The 24,525-nt window shown below is 40.6% G+C and overlaps 1 protein-coding gene across 3 annotated transcripts in view; it reads left to right on the top strand.

Moving 5' to 3' along the window:
* Positions 1-24,525, top strand: part of LOC137655794 (signal-induced proliferation-associated 1-like protein 1) — a 107,991-nt gene that overhangs the window by 67,322 nt on the left and 16,144 nt on the right. For 2 of the 3 annotated variants that reach the window (XM_068389943.1, XM_068389941.1), the window contains 6 exons: positions 187-302; positions 1,211-1,333; positions 4,290-4,458; positions 5,598-5,768; positions 23,393-23,722; positions 23,977-24,105. In XM_068389943.1, the coding sequence (XP_068246044.1) occupies positions 187-302; positions 1,211-1,333; positions 4,290-4,458; positions 5,598-5,768; positions 23,393-23,722; positions 23,977-24,105 (1,038 nt within the window). The remainder of the gene's footprint in view (positions 1-186; positions 303-1,210; positions 1,334-4,289; positions 4,459-5,597; positions 5,769-23,392; positions 23,723-23,976; positions 24,106-24,525) is intronic. The other variant, XM_068389942.1, reaches the window with a different exon arrangement.

Here is a 24,525-nt window from a genome sequence, read left to right as displayed (position 1 = left end):
AGGAGATAATTAATGGAGAAGTATAGAATTAAAAGCTCAAGATAGAGATGACAGCCGAAATCTAACCGAGGCCCTTTGCGTCAATAGCCGCATGAGGAGATGATGATGATGCTGGTAAATATTGTTACTTTAATTTAATAAACCTTAGAGCTTCCTGTTCATAATCTTCTACTATTCTTTCGCCAGATATGTACAGTAACGTTGGCAACCCTGTCACAAGAGCAGATGGTGGACCTTTTGAAAACATCCATGACTGTCACGATTACAATTGTCCCTCCTCATCCAGATGGAGCCCCTCGCAGGTAATGAAAAAAAATTTCCTAATGTCTTGAATTTGGAAGTAATAACAGACATTAGTTTTTAGACAGACCTCAAATTTTAGAACCTGGAAGCATATCGCCATAAGAAATTAAGTTTTAGCTTATTTTTGGGTCTTTGATTATTTATTAATTTGTTTTCAGTTGGTATAACTTATCAATAAAAATGGTGTTATTTAGTTTCAAATAATTTTTTGACTTTTAAGAAATTAATTTTATTTTCTAGTATATTTATATGTATATTATACAGTAAAGTACTTTGAAACTACTCTTGCAATTCTTGAAAATGAAATTAAGAGTGAATTTTTTTTAAAGATTTTAAAGTATGAAAACTTTGAAACTTTACGGATCATAACAATTCATACTGACTCTAACCCTCTTCTATTATAAAGTAAAATACAAATTTAGTTTCTTCTATTTCTGAACTGTCCGATAAACACTAAAATCCATTAAGTTGAAGTCCGTTAATTGAGATGGTACATATTAATGGTTTTTATGAAAATATTTTATTTTCAAACTATTGTATTTGATTAGTGATAGATATGACAAAAGGTTTGTATATCAGCAGTTGAGGCATTCACAATACTATGGGTCTCCAGGGCTCAAAGTGTTGTTTTTTATTGCTTCAATGTCTTCTAAAAATATTCTTATTTTCACTTGAAAAAGGGTAATTGAATTTACATAGAATCCAGAACTTTTTCAAATTTGTTTATAAATGGCTGAGATATGAGTATTTGAAAATTGTCAATTTTCAAACTATTCTTTTCCTGTGATTTTGAATTATGCCTCTTGGCCTCTCGAGACCTTTGTATTGTGAATCCCTTGATTAATTTTAGGAAATATGACCTTGACTTTTCTAGGTTTTAATTAAAATATATTTTTTTCTAAAACAGAGGTTGTAATGTACCTACATGTGGTTTTCTCCTTGGAGGCGGTGAAGGAGATTATGAGAATCTTAGTACTCCAGAAGAGCTCTCTCGTAAGCATCTGAAGTCCCGACATAATCCTTCAACTCGGTATGTGCATTTGATCATTTTTTTTTCCCACTATCTGATTATAAGTGATGATTTCTTATCATGTTCTGTTGATTCTTGTAAAGCATACTGTAATTATTATTATTATTATTATTATTATTATTTTTATTATTACTAGCCAAGCTACAACCCTAGTTGGAAAAGCAAGATTCTATAAGCCCAAGGGCTCCAATAGGGAAAAATAGCTCAGTGAGGAAAGGAAATAAGGAAATAAATAAGTGATGAGAATAAATTAACAATAAATCCTTCTAAAAAAAATAACGTCAAAACAGATATGGCCTATATAAACTATTAACAACGTCAAAAACAGTTATGTCATATATAAACTATAAAAAGACTCATGTCAGCCTGGTCAACATAAAAACATTTGCTCCAACTTTGAACTTTTGAAGTTCTACTGATTCAACTACCCGATTAGGAAGATCATTCCACAACTTGGTAACAGCTGGAATAAAACTTCTAGAGTACTGTGTAGTATTGAACCTCATGATAGAGAAGGCCTGGCTATTAGAATTAACTGCCTGCCTAGTATTACGAACAGGATAGAGTTCTGTACTATGGTCTCTCTGAATATTTTCTGAATTTTTGAACCCACAGAAACTTTGATAGCAGAAGGTCCTTAACTTACAAACTTAATAGGTTCCAAGAAGCTGTTTGTGAGTTGGATTTTGTTCAATTTCGGCCTAGGGTAGGCCTAACCTGACTCCTATGCCTACAATTTCCAGCTACAAGTCAACAAAGAGTCCTGTTTAACCCTTTTACCCCCAAAGGACGTACTGGTACGTTTCACAAAACTCATCCCTTTACCCCCATGGACGTACCGGTACGTCCTTGCAAAAAACTGCTATTTACATTTTTTTTTTCATATTTTTGATAATTTTTTGAGAAAAATTCAGGCATTTTCCAAGAGAATGAGACCAACCTGACCTCTCTATGACAAAAATTAAGGCTGTTAGAGCAATTTAAGAAAAATATACTGCGAAATGTGCTTGGGGAAAAAATAACCCTTTGGGGGTTAAGGGTTGGAAATTTCCAAAGAGCCTGGCGGTAAAAGGGTTAATTGAAATGATTGTTGGTTTATTGTAAAATGTTTTGCTTACTGTACTACATACATACATATACCAAGGCACTTCCCCCAATTTTGGAGGGTAGCCGACATCAACGAATGAAACAAAACAAAAATGTCGTGAATTTTTCTCCGACTTAGTGAAAACTAATGATTCTAGGCCCGATGGAATGGGCCGATGATAAGACCTTGAAGAGGTTTGCTTTCCAAAACAATTCAGGAGAGTTTCAATAAAATATGATCACAATTTTAAGTTTATTACAAAAATAATCATTTAATAAAATAAAAAAAAAAAAAATACAATAACAAGTCAGGCAAATAAAAGTTAGATCTGTCACCCTTAGGGGGTTTGCAACATGTGCTCATGAAACACTGAGTCCACATTGGACTAAATAAGACGAAGTTTCGAGAATATACTATTGAATCTAGGGTAAATCACATACCAGTGCCTACAGACGTTATTTGATGCATAAAACAAATCCCCAATCCCAGGGATGACAAATTTACAGACCGATACAACTGTACATAATTCTTACTCACAAAGGAACCGACCTGGTATCGCGGTAGATAGGAGCTAGAGACAGAGAGACACACTAACTCATAGAGTACTTGTTAGAGTATTTCTTTTTCTGTTTTAAAGGAAATAAATATTGGGCAATTGTAAATGTCGTTTTGATTAACCCTTTTACCCCCAGGCTCTTTGGAAATTTCCAACCCTTAACCCCCAAGGGGTTATTTTTCCCCCAGAACATTTTGCAGTATATATTTTTTAAATTGCTCTAACAGCCTTAATTTTTGTCATAGAGAGGTCAGGTTGGTCTCATTCTCTTGGAAAATGCCTGAATTTTCTCAAAAAATTATCAAAAATCTGAAAAAAAAAATTTTTATAGCATTTTTTTGCAAGGACGTATCGGTACGTCCATGGGGGTAAAGGGATGAGTTTTGTGAAATGTACCAGTACGTCCTTTGGGGGTAAAAGGCTTAATGTACTAAATGATATAGTATTATTTTATTAGATTATTTCTTTATCTTATTACAGTATACAAATTTACATACAATATCTGAGATTTCAATTGGATTTGTTTGCATCTCCGAATGTTTGTAAGTTAAAGACCTTGTATATAATTTCTCTCCTTAATTTGTTTCCTTATAATTTCACCTCATTAAACCCAATTTTGAAAATCAGGGAGTTTTGCTTTAGTGATCTGCTTAAGAAATATAATCACATACTGAAAATATTTCGTCATACCATTAAATTTAGTATCCTCAATGCTAGATGATTATTGTCTGATAAAGAGTCGCTGATAAGTATCAATACTGAAGGTTTTTATTAGTGTAAAGTTTCTGTAGGAAATGTAGATATTGGAGAATTATTTTTACCTGGCAGATTAAGTGATATAATCTTTGATTTTTAGTTCATGGATTTTGGTCTTATTGCTGACTAATTTATTATATATGTTAGGTTTTTTTATAATTAGCTATACATTGTCAGGATAGTAGTACCGATGTCAGGATAGTGATACTAATGATATCTCTATAAGACTATTGCCTCTTCCAGTGAAATTCAGGGAAAGTTGTGTTCGATTTCATCTTATTAATGTATGAAAGTCATCTCAGCAATACTATTTCATGTAGGATAACTGAAAAAAAAAACATCGAGACAATTTTTTTTTTACATAGTAGGGATTTTTTTTTTATTAAGGTCACTTCCCATTGCTTATGTTCAGGTATGATCGAAGCTTCATCCTTTCAGCATAACTATTTCATCTATGGTACCTGAAGAAAATAATTTATTTTGAGACCGATTTTTTTTTTTGCAATATACTAGGGATCTTTTTTTTATTAGGGTCACTTCCCATTGCTTATGTTCAGGTATGATCGAAGCTTGTCACCTCCACGTTCCAGTAACAGCTCTGGGTACGGAACTGGCAGTTCTTCGAGATCCTTCAATATCGACCAACGCACTACCAGTACTCAAGAGTACCACGAACCTTCAAGAATACAACAGTCGGAGTATATTGCCGAGCGACAAAACCACCAAGTTAGTATTTTTTCATGATTTGAAAAACAAAAAAAGAAAAAAGTACACTATTATTATTGTTATTATTATTATTATTGTTATTATTATTGTTGTTATTATTATTATTATTATTATTATTATAACTAGCTAAACCACAATCCTAGTTGAAAAAGCAAGATGTTATAAGCCCAAGGGCTCCAACAGGGAAAAATAGCTCAGTGAGGAAAGGAAATAAGGAAATAAATAAATGATCTGAGAAATAATGAACAATTAGGATAAAAATATTTTAAAAACAGTAACATCAAAACATATTCCATATAGGATACACTATACACTATATAGAATATTAAACCTCCTTTGTTTATATGGAGATATTTCTTAATTACAATTCAGAGGTGTCAAGACACTTCAACAATTCCGCAAACCTTTGTTTGAACATTCTCATCAATTCATAGTGGGCCAGAAAGTGTATTTTCTTAAGACAAAATTAGGTATGCCTATTCAGACCATATACAACTGAGTGAATTTACTATTGTATCATTATAAACAAAACAGAATTGATATTTATTTGTTATACTGACTACTTTGCAGTATGATTTTCAACAAGTTTAATCATTAATTACTTTTTAATCAATATTACACAGCACAGTTTTTAAATTCATTTTTTACCTATTTGGGTGAACCATTTTAAATGTTAATTTTAACTTTTATTGGTGATTGGAGGACAAAATCTACAGTACACTTTCATTATTTAAGTGTGGTAATTTAGTTTATATGTTTTAGATAAAATTACAAACATATACTAAAGGTTTTATTTAAGATGTTGATAACAGCGTTTTTATGCTTGCTTCAGTAATTGGCTTTTTTAACTTTGCAAAGTCATATATCAATTTATTTCATCCTTTTCATTTCTGAAGTTTATGCTTCGATGATTAAGGGTTGAGTATACTTTTGTTCCGACACAGAGTACAAACCATTATGTCCTCTTTAGTTGGGAATCAATTTTGGCGAAACTAAAATTTATACCCTAGTAAAGAGGAAATTGATACCCTACTAACTAAAGGTTTGTATGTTAGGAAAAATACAAATTGATTTCAAATTTGTTATGTTTCCTACAGTAAAATATTAAAGATTAAATGATCTGATTATTACATTCACAGAATAATAACATCGGCGACTACGATCGAACCGTCGATTACGAAAGAAACTTTGACTATGCGGGAACCCTTTCAAGCACAAGCTCAGGTCACTCTAGTGACCGATGGCCAGAACACCTTGAAGATCAGACTGCCCTAGATTCTCCACCGCCCTTACCTGCAAGATCCTCTCAGGTCTGTAGTATTCGCAATCGTTGCTGAAACCTTTGTTTTATTACTTATTATTGTGTGCCATATTCTCTCTTAACCCTTTATAACAATTTTCATAACCTGAGAAATACCCTTTACCCTATCGTTGTGGATTGATAGATATTTTGCTGTGTGTGCTAAATGTTGATCACTCTGTACCAAGTATTGAATTGTGCCATAGTTTTCATCAAAACCAGAGTAACATATTAATTGCTTTTCTCCCTCTCGTTCAGAACTGTTGCCTATTTACCTTATATCTACTGTCGCTGTCTTCTAATTTCAGGTCAACTGACTTTAATAAATCCCTGAACTAAATCTGATATCTTGTTGAGGTAAATTTTGGTGAATACTTTTAGCTTCCTTTTTCTTTATTTTCATTTTCCTCGATTGCAATTTATTGACAAAAATTTTGTCTTTTTCTATTTTTTTATGAAATCCAGTTTTTATTGCAATTTTGCATGGCTGCATAACTACAAAAAAGTTATTCTTACTCCCATTCCAATAACTTGAGAGATTACAACCTTACCCGCTAGTCCCCATAAATGCATGTTGGAAGATTATTTTTTCCTTGTTTCAGGGAATTATAGACAAGATCCCATGTATTCAATGTGATGATTCATTGATATCTTTTATAGCCTATATTTTTAAATATTTAACTTAGCCGGTGAATATATAATAGCTGAGTAGCAGCAATTTATATATTCACCGGGTAAGTATATTCAAAAATTTATTTTATAATTGAAATATTATTTTTAAATATTCAACTTAGCCGGTGAATATATAATAGCTGCTACTCAGCTATTATATATTCACCGGGTAAGTATATTCAAAAATTTATTTTATAATTAAAATATAATTTCTTCTATGGAATTATTTTTAGGAAAATTATTTTTTATTTGTCATCATTATAGTCCAAAATGATTAGGCTTATCCAATAGGTGTTATTCCTGCCTCCTCTTTATCAGAAAAGACAAAATCAATCAAACCTGTGGCGAGCTGAAAGATTTGTGAAATGTTCTCTTATATTATGGAAAGTTAATTTCTTCCATGGTTCGGCTGGCATCAGTACCTATACTGGATAGATATAATACACATACCAGAAAGGTCTCCTTAATTGTGTTTTTATATAATGAGTATGGAAAACATACCAGAAAGGTCTCTTTAATTGTGTTTTTATATAATGAGTATGGAAAATATTCCCTTCTGTTCTATTTGTGTTTTCTATAAAATTTAATAACAGGCCACAAATCTACATTAGGTTAACTTCAAATTTTCATCTATTAGTTGGATTAAAAATAGCATATTAACTATTTATGCTAATATGGCATTAACCAGTTTAAAGCTATGATTATGCTTAATATGTGCAAATAAAAAAAAAAGGATTTTGCCAAGCATTTAGACCTGAACATCCCAGATGTTGTAACCTAACTGTACTAGGAGACGTTAGTGTCCAACATGTGATTCTCAGATTAACTGTGTGTGCCTGTCAATCAATAATAATTGCTGCCAACTCATGGTTTGTCCATATAATTTACCTCCACTTCTTTGACCTGTTTGAATGGATGAATGTATAAATTTGGATCAGTAAGCAACATGGTTCAAGAGGAGGGGAAATCGTGAAGTTGCACTTTAAAGTCAAAATAGATTAGAAGGAAAGCAGATATGGAGGTAAAGTTAAAGGATACTGTGGGGCACACTTCATACATACATCATGTGTGGGTCGACCTAATGGGGTCCCTTCATTTATGGTGCATAATGAAAATTACTAGAGAGTTGTAAAGACTAACCTGTATTTATATACATGCAGTCCCCTAAGTGGAGACTTACTTAACCAAGCTGGTATCAGATATCAAAGTTCAAGGGTTGATGAATAAGGCAGAAAACTTCAAATTTTCCTAACGAGATGTCTTTGGCATCTACTGTCTTGCGCTCTGTCTTAATTACCTAGAATGAAGTGAAGTCTTGAAGAAATAGAATGTGTACTGTAGTTAAAGATGAATCTTTAATTTTTCAATATTAATCTTACCCGATGATCATGTAGCTGTCAACTCCGTTGCCCGACAGAAATCTACGGTCGGGATACGCCAGCGATCGCTATCCAGGTGGGGGTGTACACAACAGCGCCATCTGTGAGTAGGTACTCAAGTACTTCTTGTCAACAAGAACTCAATTTTTCCTCTGTCGTGCCGCCGGCAAGACCTACTTGGATACGTTGTTGATTCTGGAGTTATTGTTCACGATTTGGTGATGTATTTGCTCTAGAGTTTAGCCTTCGCTATTCAGGAAGCTTTGTCATTAGCTTAGCAAGCTTTTGGAATTAATTTGGATTAATTGTTAACGAACTTTGCTAGATTTTGGAATCCCCCCTTGACTACTTCTAAATTCAAGATGTCTGACCAGTCTCAAGTACCTAAGTACAGGCAGTGTAGCGTTAGGACTTGTGCTAGGCGTCTTCCGAAGGCCTCTATAGATCCTCACACCGTATGTTCCAATTGTAGGGGTAAATCCTGTCAATTGGAAGATCGATGTGGGGAATGTGCTGGGCTTTCGGAATTCGATTTTAACGAATTCCTTAGATATGCACGTAGGTTAGAGAAGGAGAGAAATAGGAGGAGTTCTTCTCGCTCTGTGGATTTTTCCTCTCCCCATGCCCCTCAACCTTTTCCTTCCCCTGTGGTGGTGACTCCCGAACCTGCTACGAGTGCTCAGCCTGCAATGGCGGATATGTTGCGTGCCATTCAGGCTCTCGGTGACAAAGTGGAGTCATTGGCTAATGACCGTAATCAGCTCTTGGCAGATGTCAGAGAGCTGAAAGCGAAGAGTGCAGTGGGAAGTGTTAGTGCTAGTGATGTGCAAAGTGTCAGTGTCAGTGTTGCGCATGAGGGTACATCTGTGCGTGCCAGTCGTCCTCCCAGTCCGGGACCTCTTGCAAGCTCCCAAGCCCAGGGGAGAAGCAATGTCGAAGGACCAAAGGGTTCGGCAGGCCTTGATCGGCGCACGGATGTATCCTCAGTGGTTGCGGACGTATCTGTTAAGGATCGTCCCATCCACATACAGACGAATGAGCCCTTACATTCCTCGTCTGTGGAAGAAGTTTCCAGGAGGAAACGGTGGACCAAGCTTGAGCTACCGCATCAGGAGTTGCCGGGTTCCAGCACTATGCGGCATTCTCCTCAGCCCATGCAGCATGCTCTGCATACCTTACAGCATGCTCCGCATACCATGCAGCATGAGCCGCATACCTTACAGCATGCTCTGCATACCATACCGCATGCTCCTCAACCCACCGCAGCCCCTCCCACACACCAGCCCTCTGCTTTTGTTGTTGCCAGCTCGCAGACCGACCAGCAGCGGCATGATGTTGGATCCGCAGGTACGCATGCACCCGTACTGCCGGATTCAGCCGTTCAGCTTTCTGCTCTACCTTTGCCACTTACAACTCAGCTTTCGGATGATGGTGTATCGGATGACGAAGCTGCACATCTGGATGAACCTCACTCTGATTTTGAAGGGCCCAAGTCTACGCCTCCCTCCTTAGACTTTCGTATAGTCCTTGCCTTGTTCAGGGACTTGTATCCTGAGCAGTTTGTGTCTGCAACCCCTCGTTCTCCTCCCTCCGAGTTTGCTCTGGGCATGCAGTCTGCTGCGCCTGCCTTCACCAAGCTTGTTCTCGCCAGATCATCTAAGAGAGCTTTGAGGGTTATGGGAGAGTGGTTGCATTCCAAGAAGCAACTGGGAAAGACTTCTTTCGTCTTTCCGCCTACCAAGCTTGCTTCTAAGTCGAGCGTCTGGTATGCCACGGGAGAGGAACCCGGCTTGGGAGTTCCTGCCTCTGCCCAGGGCGACTTCTCAAGTCTGGTTGACTCTCCCCGCAGGTTGGCTATGAGACGTTCGAAGATCTGCTGGTCCTTTTCCGATTTAGATCATCTGTTGAAGGGAGTCTTTCGTGCCTTCGAGATATTCAACTTCCTCGATTGGTGTTTGGGAGCCTTAAGCAGGAAGACTTCCCCTTCAGATAAGGACTCGGCCATGCTGATCATGTCTAGCATGGACAAGGCAATTCGGGATGGGTCTGGTGAACTTGCGGCTTCGTATGTGTCAGGAGTCCTTAAGAAGAGAGAACATCTTTGCTCCTTCTTATCGGCTGGTATCACTCCTTGCCAGAAGTCAGAGTTGTTGTTTGCTCCTCTCTCCAAGTGTCTGTTTCCGGAGGAGCTGATTAAGGGGATGGCTGCCTCGCTTATCCAGAAGGATACTCATGATCTTATGGCATCTTCTGCACGTAAAGCTAAAACCTTACCTCCCGTGCCTAGACCCTTCCGCCCTGCAGCAGTTGACACACCTGCATCTAGGTTCATCCCGCCCTTTCGTGGCAGAGCCTCCAGCAGAGGAGGTACCCGTGCAGACAGTCACCGTGGCAAGTCCAAGAAGGGTTCCAAGTCCGCAAAAGGCAAGTTCTGACTGCCTTCCTCTCCAGACAGCAGTAGGAGCCAGACTCAAGACCTTCTGGCAAGCTTGGGAGAGCAGAGGTGCAGATGCTCAGTCTGTGAAGTGGCTAAGGGAGGGATACAGAATTCCGTTCTGCCGCAGTCCCCCTCTAGCTACGTCTCCCATCAACCTCTCTCCCAACTACAAGGAGAAGGACAAGAGGCTAGCGTTGCAACAAGAGGTGTCGCTCTTGCTACAAAAGGAAGCGGTGGTCATAGTCCGGGATCATCAATCCCCGGGCTTTTACAACCGTCTCTTCCTGGTAGCCAAGAAGACAGGAGGTTGGAGACCGGTGCTGGACGTCAGTGCTCTCAATGCTTTTGTCACCAAGCAGACGTTCACGATGGAGACGACGAAGTCGGTCCTAGCAGCGGTCAGGCAGGAGGACTGGATGGTCTCGTTAGACCTGAAAGACGCGTACTTTCACGTCCCCATCCATCCAGACTCCCAACCTTTCCTAAGGTTCGTCTATGGAAAGGTGGCGTACCAGTTCCAAGCCCTGTGCTTTGGCCTAAGCACGGCACCTCTTGTGTTTACCAGACTGATGAGGAATATTGCGAAATTCCTTCACTTGGCAGACATCAGAGCCTCCCTCTATTTAGACGACTGGCTTTTAAGAGCTCCAACAAGTCGTCGCTGTCTGGAGAATCTCAGATGGACTATGGATCTGACCAAGGAACTGGGCCTCCTGGTCAATATAGAGAAGTCCCAGCTCGTCCCATCCCAGACCATTGTCTACCTGGGTATGGAGATTCAGAGTCGAGCTTTTCGGGCTTTTCCGTCGGCCCCAAGGATCAATCAAGCCCTAGAATGCATCCAGAGCATGCTGAGAAGGAACCGATGCTCAGTCAGGCAGTGGATGAGTCTAACAGGGACACTTTCATCGCTGGCCCTGTTCATCGAGTTAGGGAGACTCCACCTCCGCCCCCTTCAGTATCATCTAGCTGCTCACTGGATAAAGGACATGACGCTAGAGACGGTCTCAGTTCCTGTTTCCGAAGAGATGAGGTCTACTCTAACGTGGTGGAAGAACAGCATTCCTCTCAAGGAAGGTCTACCATTGGCTGTTCAGACCCCCGACCACCGTCTCTTCTCGGACGGATCGGACACGGGCTGGGGTGCGACACTGGACGGACAGGAATGCTCGGGCACATGGAATCAGGAGCAAAGGACACTTCACATCAATTGCAAGGAGTTGTTGGCGGTTCATCTGGCCTTGATAAACTTCAAGTCCCTCCAGCTAAACAAGGTGGTGGAGGTGAACTCCGACAACACCACAGCCTTGGCTTACATCTCCAAGCAGGGAGGGACTCATTCGAGGAAGTTGTTCGAGATCGCAAGGGACCTCCTCATTTGGTCAAAAGATCGAAAGCTTACGCTGGTAACGAGGTTCATTCAGGGCGATATGAATGTCATGGCAGATCGCCTCAGCCGGAAGGGTCAGGTCATCCCCACAGAGTGGACCCTTCACAAGAATGTTTGCAGCAGACTATGGGCCCTGTGGGGTCAGCCAACCATAGATCTATTCGCTACCTCGATGACCAAGAGGCTCCCGATGTATTGTTCTCCGATTCCAGACCCAGCAGCAGTTCACGTGGATGCCTTTCTGCTGCATTGGTCCCATCTCGACCTGTATGCGTTCCCGCCGTTCAAGATATTCAACAGGGTACTTCAGAAGTTCGCCTCTCACAAAGGGACACGGCTGACGTTGGTTGCTCCCCTCTGGCCCGCGAGAGAATGGTTCACCGAGGTACTGCAATGGCTAGTCGACGTTCCCAGGACTCTTCCTCTAAGAGTGGACCTTCTGCGTCAACCTCACGTAAAGAAGGTACACCCAAACCTCCACGCTCTTCGTCTGACTGCCTTCAGACTATCGAAAGACTCTCAAGAGCTAGAGGCTTTTCGAAGGAGGCAGCCAGAGTGATTGCCAGAGCAAGGAGGACATCCACTCTCAGAGTCTATCAGTCTAAATGGGAAGTCTTCCGAAGCTGGTGCAAGGCCAATGCAGTTTCCTCAACCAGTACCACTGTAACCCAGATTGCTGACTTCCTGTTACATCTAAGGAACGTAAGATCCCTATCAGCTCCTACGATCAAGGGTTACAGAAGTATGTTGGCAGCGGTATTCCGCCACAGAGGCTTGGATCTTTCCACCAACAAAGATCTACAGGACCTCCTTAGGTCTTTTGAGACCTCAAAGGAACGTCGGTTGTCCACTCCAGGCTGGAATCTAGACGTGGTTTAAGGTTCCTAATGTCATCAAGATTTGAACCGCTCCAATCAGCCTCTTTTAAGGACCTCACATTAAAAACTCTTTTCCTCGTGTGCTTAGCAACAGCTAAAAGAGTAAGTGAGATCCACGCCTTCAGCAGGAACATAGGTTTCACATCTGAAACGGCTACATGTTCCTTGCAGCTCGGTTTTTTGGCTAAAAACGAGCTTCCTTCCCGTCCTTGGCCTAAGTCGTTCGAGATCCCAAGCCTGTCCAACTTGGTGGGGAACGAACTAGAGAGAGTACTTTGCCCAGTTAGAGCTCTTAGGTACTATTTAAGAAGGTCAAAGCCATTACGAGGACAATCAGAAGCTTTATGGTGTGCTATCAAGAAGCCTTCTCTTCCGATGTCTAAGAACGCAGTTTCTTACTATATCAGGCTTCTGATTAGAGAAGCACATTCTCATCTGAAGGAAGAAGACCTTGCTTTGCTGAAGGTAAGGACACATGAAGTGAGAGCTGTTGCTACTTCAGTGGCCTTCAAACAGAACCGTTCTCTGCAGAGTGTTATGGATGCAACCTATTGGAGAAGCAAGTCAGTGTTCGCATCATTCTATCTCAAAGATGTCCAGTCTCTTTACGAGAACTGCTACACCCTGGGACCATTCGTAGCAGCGAGTGCAGTAGTAGGTGAGGGCTCAGCCACTACATTCCCATAATCCCATAACCTTTTTAACCTTTCTCTTGAATACTTTTTATTGTTGTTCTTTTGGTTGTACGGTCGGCTAAGAAGCCTTCCGCATCCTGGTTGATTTGGCGGGTGGTCAAATTCTTTCTTGAGAAGCGCCTAGGTTAGAGGTTGTGATGAGGTCCTTTAGTATGGGTTGCAGCCCTTTATACTTCAGCACCTAGGAGTCGTTCAGCATCCTAAGAGGACCGCTAGGCTCAGTAAGGAAGACGTACTTAAAAAAGGCAGAGTAATAGTTCAAGTCGACTTCCTTACCAGGTACTTATTTATTTTATGTTTGTTATTTTGAATAACTGATAAAATGAAATACGGGATACTTAGCTTCTTTGTTAACATATATGCTGGTCTCCACCCACCACCCTGGGTGTGAATCAGCTACATGATCATCGGGTAAGATTAATATTGAAATATGTTATTTTCATTAGTAAAATAAATTTTTGAATATACTTACCCGATGATCATGAATTAAAGAACCCGCCCTTCCTCCCCATAGAGAACCAGTGGACCGAGGAGAAAATTGAGTTCTTGTTGACAAGAAGTACTTGAGTACCTACTCACAGATGGCGCTGTTGTGTTGTACGGTCGGCTAAGAAGCCTTCCGCATCCTGGTTGATTTGGCGGGTGGTCAAATTCTTTCTTGAGAAGCGCCTAGGTTAGAGGTTGTGATGAGGTCCTTTAGTATGGGTTGCAGCCCTTTATACTTCAGCACCTAGGAGTCGTTCAGCATCCTAAGAGGACCGCTAGGCTCAGTAAGGAAGACGTACTTAAAAAAGGCAGAGTAATAGTTCAAGTCGACTTCCTTACCAGGTACTTATTTATTTTATGTTTGTTATTTTGAATAACTGATAAAATGAAATACGGGATACTTAGCTTCTTTGTTAACATATATGCTGGTCTCCACCCACCACCCTGGGTGTGAATCAGCTACATGATCATCGGGTAAGATTAATATTGAAAAATTTTATTTTCATTAGTAAAATAAATTTTTTAATATACTTACCCGATGATCATGAATTAAAGAACCCGCCCTTCCTCCCCATAGAGAACCAGTGGACCGAGGAGAAAATTGAGTTCTTGTTGACAAGAAGTACTTGAGTACCTACTCACAGATGGCGCTGTTGTGTACACCCCCACCTGGATAGCGATCGCTGGCGTATCCCGACCGTAGATTTCTGTCGGGCAACGGAGTTGACAGCTACATGATCATCGGGTAAGTATATTCAAAAATTTATTTTACTAATGAAAATAACATTTTTAATAAGGACCTGCTTTTGATACATCATCTTCATTCCAACTCAATTAGGAAATTTCTTTAATTTGATGAACTAAAACATGACAACAGTTCAGTTTCTTTCATTCTTGTTTATACATTAAACATTTAACCCTTTTACCCCCAAAGGACGTACTGGTATGTTTCACAAAACTTATCCCTTTACCCCCATGGATGTACCGGTACGTCCTTGCAAAAAAATGCTATTTAAATTTTTTTTGTACCGGTACGTCCTTGCAAAAAAATGCTATAAAATTTTTTTTTTTTCATATTTTTGATAATTTTTTGAGAAAATTCAGGCATTTTCTAAGAGAATGAGACCAACCTGACCTCTCTATGACAAAAATTAAGGCTGTTAGAGCAATTTAAAAAAAAATATACTGCAAAATGTGCTGGGGAAAAAATAACCCCTTGGGGGTTAAGGGTTGGAAATTTCCAAAGAGCCTGGGGGTAAAAGGGTTAACCATTTAGTAAACTATTTTAGGGAACTTATTTTGTCAAGCCCTTTTTCACACTTGTTATACAGTAAATCCAAAGAACGTGTAATGTTAAATGCAAAGAAATTCTGGCAAATGAATCATTTAAATCTATCAATTTAGTATATATTTTGAAGACATCTTCAATAGAGTTTATACACAGTGGTAGAAATTTACATTATATGAGCTTAGGAAGAGTAGAAACAAACTAACACATTGTAAGAAATATTAAAAAATGCAAACACATTGTAGGTACAAAATATAACAAATTATGTCACAAGAGGAGCTCTGGTACAAAATAAGCTATGGAGAAAGAGATTTTGTGATATGAAAAAGGAATAACTAACAAATTGGGAACATTGAAAAGTTGAAAACCATGTTGTGCTAGATGAGCAGGTCTTAGAAAACCTTGAGCATTTCTGTTACCTTGAGAAGACACTGCACTTTGAAGTACAAGTTGAGAAAGCGGTAAGAGTGAAAGTAGTTTGATCATAGATGAAATAGGGATAGATTAATACATACATACATATACCAAGGCACTTCCCCCAATTTTGGGGGGTAGCCGACATCAACAAATGAAAGAAAAAAAAAAAAGGGGGACCTCTACTCTCTACGTTCCTCCAGCCTAACAAGGGACTCAACCGAGTTCAGCTGGTACTGCTAGGGTGCCACAGCCCACCCTCTCACATTATCCACCACAGATAAAGCTTCATAATGCTGAATCCCCTACTGCTGCTACCTCCGCGGTCATCTAAGGCATCGGAGGCAGCAGCAGGGCCTACCAGAACTGCGTCACAATCGCTCGCCATTTATTCCTATTTCTAGCACGAGAAAGAGTAAAGACTTATGGATGGTTCTGAAACCTGTAACATGTATGCTGAACTTGAACTACTAAGATCCATAGCTTAAGTTTGGAAAAAAAGATTAAGATGGTTTGGACATGTGATGAGAAGGAATGAGAAATAACTGGTTTTAAAAGCATTTAGAGATGAAAGTAATAAGACAAACACTTTAATTGCAGGAAGGCCCGCAAATTTTTGGAGTGCAGATAACATATCTCATCTGTAACTCCATAAGATGAAATGGTGACAAAAACTTATAATTATAAAGTGGACAATACCAAGTTTTTGTATTTGTTATTATTATTATTATTATTACTTGCTAAGCTATTTTTGTTAAGTGTTTGTTAGTTGTTAAGGACTTCACAGCTTCTTGTCTCTATTATGTATGCTGTGTGTAATTTTTGAGTAGTTAGTGTCATTTGTAGAATTATTATAAGATGACATGATTCCGGTCGTTTATCTTCTATTTTTCAATATTTAACTTAGCCGGTGATTATATAGCTGCAACTCTGTTGCCCGACAGACAACTCTACGGTAAAAACTCGCCAGCGATCGCTACACAGGTTGCGGGTGTGCCCAACAGCGCCATCTGTCGTCCAGATACCCAGTACTCAATGTAAACAAAGACTCAATTTTCTCTCTGTCGAGCTATCGACAAGACGTACTTACTCGCTGTTGCTAAACTGGAGTTTTTTCACAACTAATTGGTGAAGTACTTTATTCTAGTTTTGAGCTTTCGCTATGCAGGTGTTTTATCTTCATCTTAAATCTTGAACTCGTTTTGGATAGATTTAATTATGGTGACAAAGAGAGTATGGACTTTCTTTCACTTTTAAATGGCCGACCCTTCCCTTAGACGGAAGTGTGTTTAGGCTTTTAGTAATTATCTTATCACGTTATAGATTTTCCTCTATATATTTTATATCTCTCCGCCTTTATTAGGCCTCTTCGATTAACTTTCCATTTATTATAAACATATAAAAATAAATTTTAATGTTTTGTTTATATAGACCTTTCCTGAGAGTAGGCGGTCCTAACTTGGAAACCGAAGTTAATCAACGTTGAGCCCTTTATATCGTAATTAGCTTTTAAAGAGCTAAGGATTTAAAACTTTTTAAATGTAATATTTTATGAAAGAATTTCTTTGATAGTCTTCGTACTGTTTTCAAAGATGAACTAACGTTTAGTTTATTTATGCTACGCAGTTGTTGACGTTCAGGACGTTCAACATGCGCTCTATCGTTACGATAGAGAGAGAGTGTATCACGGTTTCACTTTGCAGTAAGAGTAAATCGATTCTGACGTTTTGTTCATTCTTTCTTAGCTTAAATGTTTTAAATTCTATTTTAAAGGAACTTTTTATTTGAAAAACCTTTCAGTTTTTTCCTTTAGTCAAATAACATGTTTTTTTGACGAAATATAATTGGGCTCTTCTCTTAGGTGCGAAATCAAGAGAGAAAGAGAGAGAGAGATAGAGACGGAGGGAGAGAGAGGAGAGAAAACGTTCCGTTCAAGCAGGTAACGTTGTTCTCGAGTTACTCTCGTCCCTAGTCGCTGTACGGGGAGGAAGGATAAAACGTTTTTAGTTTTTTATTCTCGTCCCCAGGCTATGTGCGGTGAGAGATTGAAAACGTAGTTATATGAACTAGTGTTTAGTCTCTTTCCCAGCCACTGATTTTTTTATCTTAAAATATGTTTTCTGTTTTTTGCTGGTATTAATGAGCTTGCATTATACGACTGATTTCGCAATTACTACCTTTTAATGAAGGGTAGAATTGCGTGTTTCAGGTAGAAATCAGTAAAAGTTTCGATTTCAGTGAAATAAGTGCAAAACAGAAAATCGAAGTGATAAAGTGATATGCGCAAAGTGTTACAGTGTTGCGTCCGAGGGTTCGTCTGTTCGTGCCTCTCGTTCACCTAGTCCGGGACCTCTTGCATGCTCCCAAGCCCAGGGGAGAAGTAATGTCAAACGACTTATGGGTTCGAGAGGCCTTGATCAACGAACAGACGTTTTCCCTCTATGGTATCGGGTGTATCTTACCAAGATCTCCCCTACCATAAGACGAGAGAGACGTTGTTTCTCCTCGTCATCCGAAGGCTTTTCGCATAAGAAACCTATCACAAGGTTTCGAAGCCCTTAAGCGAAAGTCAGTCCTTTCAGGACAGATCCAGCGTCCTGGTTACAACCATTAGGACAGCTCTGACCCTATGCAGTCATCGGATAACTGCTCGCCGCCTAACAAAAGCGTAACACAGACTCCGAGAGTCTTTTTTTGTTGGCAAAGTGTTGCGGTCACAGACGTTACCCTCGTCTCTTACCACAACCATTTCCGTTGATCCTTAATGGGTTGTTTGGCAAGACATGCAGTATATGCTTGCCTCCCTTATGGAAGACTATTCTGCCGATTAGTCCGTTGAGTCTAGCCGTTTATCTCATCGATATCCTGGCTTTCAGCCAACCTAACGTTCCTTTGTGCTTACTGTTGACGTTGGCGTAGCTTAGTCACGTCAGTCAGGTTGTTTAGAACCACACTCGATGCGGTCTCGTGTGGTTTTTCAGCCGCATTTGGACGTTAGGCCACTTGCTGATGCTCCTGTTGACGTTCTAGACGTTCACTAACAATCGGAGTTGACTTGTTTTGACGCTGTGCGTCAACCTCCGCATTCTAGAGTTGTTTTGACTGCTCAGTCTAGGCAGTCAAAGCAGTCTCGAGTGGATGCTGTGCGTCCTCACGCACCTGTTGTGGTTGACAGTTCAGTTGTTGACAGTTCACAGACTGTCAAGCAGTTACATGACGTTGCGTTCTGGTCCGCTACTAATGCACCAGTGAGTGTGGACTCTGCTTGTAAAGCATTGCCACCACGGTAGGTCTCTCCCTTGCTTGAGACTCAGCTTTTATCGGACAAGGTTCCTGTAGATGAGGAAGTTGCTGTTCCCCCTCCTACTGATATTCCCTTGAGGACTCTGTCAGATGGAGAGGAGCCTAAAGCTGCTTAGCTTCCTATGGACTTTAATTAAATCATGATGATTTTTTTAAGGATCTTTGTCCGGATCTTTTTGTAACTGCTGCTCCTCGTTCGCCTAACGTCAGAGCTTACACTAGGCCTAGCTACTTCGAAGCCGTTGTTTTTAAGCTAGTGCTCTCTCGCTCTCCTAGAGAGCTTTACGTTGGCTAGGCGACTGGTTTTTCACCAGGAGGAGTTTGGGGGATACAGCCTTTGCTTTCCCTTCTTTTAAACTGGTTTATAGAGCGAGAGTCTGATATGACACGAGAGAAGTTCTCGGCTTGGGAGTTCATGCCTCTGCCCAGATAGACTTCTCAATTCTCGTAGACTCTCCCTGGCGCTTGGCCAGGAGACGCTCCAAGTTGTTTACAGGTCAACTTCACAGCTGTTTTCGAGCCTTTGAAGTTTTGCTGTACAATTATGTCATGCATAACAAGGCTTTCAGGGATGGTAAGCGGTACCGCCTCAGTCGCTAACCCCGTCTGTTGCCACACCTGCTCCCGTAGACCCTAAATGGGCTTTGCTGCAAGACATGCAGTCCAAGCTTGCGTCCTTGATAGAGGACTTTAATGCGGAGAAGGTTGCTACCGAACCTTCTGGCCAACAACCTTCCAACCGGTCGGTTGTGCGCCCTGTTGACGCTGAGGTAACCTGCTCGCGTCTGCCAGTTGAGGTGGTTCCTCCACCGATGCGACCCAGTGTGGGTTGCCAGCCGCACGTTGACGTTAAGCGACGCTCGGAGGTGGTTGTTGACGTTCAGGACGTTCAATAACCAGCAGAGGTGACTTGTTTTGACGCAGCGCGTCAACCTCAGCAACCCGGTAGGGTGTTGACTGCACAACCCAGACGGTCTAGACAGTCTCGGGTTGACGCTGTGCTTCCTCGCGCACCCATGGTTGTTGACAGTTCACAGACTGTGCAGCAGTTCCATGATGTTGCGTCCGGCTCCGTCACGCATCCACCAGTGCGACCGGACTCAGCGAGCCAGACGTTGCCCACTCCGTTGCCGTTTCCTCATCAGTTTTCGGATGAGGAACCCTCTGATGAGGACGTTGCTGAACAACAAGACGATCAGCCCCCAGAATAGATCAAGCCCTGCTATCCATCCAGAAGATGCTGAAGAAGGAACGCTGCTCAGTCAGGCTATGGATGAGTCTGGTAGGGACGCTGTCATCCGTGGAACAATTTGTGTCACTAGGAAGACTACACCTCCGTCCTCTTCAATACCATCTAGCTTTTCACTGGAAAAAGGACAAGACGCTAGAAGCGGTCTCGATCCCGGTTTCCGAAAAGATAAAGTCTTGTCTGACTTGGTGGAAGGACAATATCAACCTAAGAGAGGGTCTTCCCCTGGCTGTTCAGACTCCCAACCACGTTCTCTTCTCGGACGCATCGGACGTGGGCTGGGGCGCGACACTAGACGGTCGGGAATGCTCAGGACTGTGGAACTCGAGTCAGAGGAGCATGCATATCAACTGCAAGGAGCTGTTGGCAGTACATCTGGCCTTGAAAAGCTTCAAGTCTCTCCTTCGAGGCAAAGTGGTGGAAGTTAACTCGGACATCACCACGGCCTTGGCGTACATCTCCAAACAAGGAGGTACCCACTCACTGACGTTGTACGAGATCGCAAGGGACCTGCTCATCTGGTCAAAAGGTCAAGACATCTCCCTAGTAACGAGGTTCATCCAAGGCGACTTGAACGTCATAGCAGATTGTCTCAGTCGGAAAGGGCAAGTAATTCCAACCGAATGGACCCTCCACAAGGATGTGTGCAAGAGACTTTGGGCCACTTGGGGTAAAACCATCCATAGATCTCTTTGCAACCTCGCTGACCAAGAGGCTTCCAATCTATTGCTCTCCAGTCCCGGACCCAGCAGCAATACATATAGATGCTTTCCTCCTAGATTGGTCACATCTGGATCTCTACGCATTCCCACCGTTCAAGATTGTCAACAAGGTACTGCAGAAGTTCGCCTCTCACGAAGGGACAAGGTTGACGTTAGTTGCTTCCCTCTGGCCCGCGAGAGAATGGTTCACCGAGATACTTCGATGGTTAGTAGACGTTCCCAGTAGTCTTCCTCTAAGGGTAGACCTTCTACGTCAGCCACACGTAAAGAAGGTACTCCAAAGCCAACACGCTCTTCGTCTGACTGCCTTCAGACTATCGAAAGACTCTCGAGAGCTAGAGGCTTTTCGAAGGAAGCAGCCAGTGCGATTGCTAGAGCAAGGAGAGCTTCTTCCATTAGAGTCTACCAATCGAAGTGGGAAGTCTTCCAAGACTGGTGCAAGTCAGTTTCTGTATCCTCGACCAGTACCTCTGTAGCTCAAATAGCTGTTTTTCTCTTATACCTGAGAAAAGGACGATCCCTTTTAGCTCCCACTATCAAGGGCTACAGAAGCATGTTGGCATCGGTCTTCAGGCATAGAGGCTTAGATCTTTCCAAACATAAAGATCTGCAAGACCTCCTTAAGTCTTTTGAGACCACCAAAGAGCGTCGTTTGGCTACACCTGGGTGGAATTTAGACGTGGTCCTAAGATTCTTCATGTCAGATAGGTTGGAGCCGTTACAATCAGCCTCCCTGAAAGATCTCACTCTTAAGACTCTTTTCCTGGTATGCTTAGCCTCGGCTAAAAGAGTCAGTGAGATTCATGTCTTCAGCAAGAACATAGGTTTTTCGTCAGAAAAAGCCACTTGTTCGCTACAACTTGGTTTTCTAGCCAAAAATGAGCTGCCTTCTCGGCCTTGGCCTAAATCTTTCGATATCCCCAGCTTATCGGAGATCGTAGGCAATGAACTAGAAAGAGTCTTATGCCCTGTTAGAGCTCTTAAGTTCTATTTAAAGCGTACTAAACCTTTACAAGGCCAATCTGAAGCTTTATGGTGTTCAGTTAAGAAACCCTCCTTGCCTTTGTCAAAGAATGCTTGGTCAGACTTTATCAGATTGTTAATACGAGAAGCTCATTCACATCTGAGTGAGGAAGACCGAACTTTGCTTAAGGTGAAGACGCACGAAGTTAGAGCTGTAACAACTTCCGTGGCCTTTAAGCAAAATATATCTCTGCAAAGTATAATGGACGCAACCTATTGGAGAAGCAAGTCAGTGTTCGCGTCATTTTACTTGAAAGATGTCCAGTCTCTTTACAAGAACTGCTACACACTGGGACCATTCGTAGCAGCGAGTGCAGTAGTGGGTGAGGGCTCAACCACTACAATTCCCTAATTCCATACCCTTTTAATCTTTCTCTTGAAATGTTTTTATTGTTGTTTTTTGGGTTGTCCGGAAGGCTAAGAAGCCTTTCGCATCCTGGTTGATTTGGCGGGTGGTCAAAGTCATTTCTTGAGAGCGCCTAGATTAGGGGTTTTGATGAGGTCCTGTTGTATGGGTTGCAACCCTTGATACTTCAGATCCTAGGGGTCGATCAGCATCCTAAGAGGATCGCGAGGCTCCGTAAGGAAGACGTACTTAAAAGGCAGAGTAATTGTTCAAGTCGACTTCCTTACCAGGTACCTATTTATTTTGTTTTTGTTATTTTGATAACTTCTAAAATGAAATAAAAACTCTTAGCTCATAAAAGTGTAAACATATATTGCTGGTCTCTACCCACCCCCCTGGGTGTGAATCAGCTATATAATCACCGGCTAAGTTAAATATTGAAAAATGTTATTTTGATAATAAAATAAATTTTTGAATATACTTACCCGGTGATTATAAATTAAAGGACCCTCCCTTCCTCCCCAATAGAGACGCAGTGGGACGAGGAGAAAATTGAGTCTTTGTTTACATTGAGTACTGGGTATCTGGACGACAGATGGCGCTGTTGGGCACACCCGCAACCTGTGTAGCGATCGCTGGCGAGTTTTTACCGTAGAGTTGTCTGTCGGGCAACAGAGTTGCAGCTATATAATCACCGGGTAAGTATATTAAAAAATTTATTTTATTATCAAAATAACATTTTTTTTTTTTTTTTTTTTTTTTTTTTTTTTTTGAGATTCCAGGGGATCCAATATTATCATGGGTAAAACACACACAGTTCTACCACTTGCTAGTTTTAAGATATTATTTTGGTTGCGATTTACAAAAAAATTATTTTTCATTATAAAATATACAGTTTTGTTCTTTTTTCAAAGCTTTTTTTTTTTTTAATATCGTCACCCTCATAAACTAACTGCCTAAGTCATTTTCTCCGCTTGTTGGGAAATCAAAAAAAAAACCTTCTCATTTCCTAATTATTTATATCATTTCCTTGAGCTTCAATTCACAAATTCTTAACAGAAGAATTTGTGAATTAGAATTTGTTAATTGAAGCTCAATACAATGATATAAAGAATTAGGAAATGAGAAGGTTTTTTTTATTTCCCAAGTGGAGAAAATGACTAAAGCAGTTAGTTTATGAGGGTGACGATATGTTGCACTGTTTATTTGTATGTTGTTTTAGTGAAGATTAATTCTAAACTTTCTGAAGATGGCATAAAAAGTGTTTTATATTATTACTTTTTGTAGTTAAAAGTTCTGCTTTCTTATCACTATAGCATCAGTCCAATTTTGAAAGTACGTCTAATCTGCAGAGCACTAAACGACGGGGCGACCTCTTCCAGTCATCTTTCCATAATCGGGGGAACTCGAGCCATCCACCCCACTTGAGTCACACTCCTTCGGGAGCACACCCTGGCTACTGTGCTCCTGGTACTAACTCCTTCACACCAACACCTTTAATAACATCATCTCCATCTCCTACATCTCAATGTCAAGCCTCTGTTGGCATTTATGCTCCTCCTCACGTGTGGTCCCACCCCAAGCTTGATGGTACGACCGATGCTTTGAGCGACAATGCCAACTATGCGGTGCCTCCCCCCAATCCTCGACCCCTGCATGTAAACCCAGAGGATGGAGCTCATGTAAGCAGATATTCCTTTAGATTCTGTTACCTTGGTAGACTTCTTGTTTTAGTGGAATGACAGAACACTGGTGCATGTTGCTATGAAAATCTTGTTATTGATCAAATTTAACTTGTTTGGATTACTAATTCAAAATTAGAATTTCATGTCACTATTTCTGTGCTTCTAAACATTTATCAAGTACCCTATGTTTTTATAGCCTGTATATCTTTACCTATCAAACTCACTATAACAGTTTTTTTTTAAATGAACAGCTTGCGGGTTCTGGTGATTATGACAACGCTCCTCTAAGGATTGACAACCAGAGACTGAAGCAAGTGACTGAGGGACCAGTAATGACTACAGCTATTGTCCCACCCGCTGCAGTCATCTCCCAAGGACAGGTATTGCAAATCTCTGTTTAAGATATGTTAATCATTGTGAAAGTTCTTGAAAATCTGTGTTCGTAAATAGAAAGTCTTTCAATGCTGTTTTTTATGGTACTGTACTAGGAAGTTTTGAAAATTAACACAAAAACGTTCTTAGTTTCATAGCTTATATTAGTATTTTATTTATACAAAGAATGAAATTAAGGTTTTACAAATGCCATGCAACTTACCTAGGTAGACAGTCCAAATGTAAAATTGCTAGTAGCAAAATTTTTTTTTTCAAAAATCAAGGCTGGAAGGCTAACGTTACACTGTTTATATGAGTGGATCCAAATCTTTGTCTGGTACAGGATTTGCTTGTTATTTCTACGAACTCCCCCTGACCTTCATAATGCTTCTGTAAGATGCAGTAAACATTTACAACCCTTAGTGAAG

This window comes from Palaemon carinicauda, chromosome 16 (assembly GCF_036898095.1).
Source record: "Palaemon carinicauda isolate YSFRI2023 chromosome 16, ASM3689809v2, whole genome shotgun sequence".
Lineage (NCBI taxonomy): Eukaryota > Metazoa > Arthropoda > Malacostraca > Decapoda > Palaemonidae > Palaemon > Palaemon carinicauda.
The sequence above is the reverse complement of the archived record's forward strand: the minus strand, read 5'-3'. Positions and strand labels throughout refer to the sequence as shown.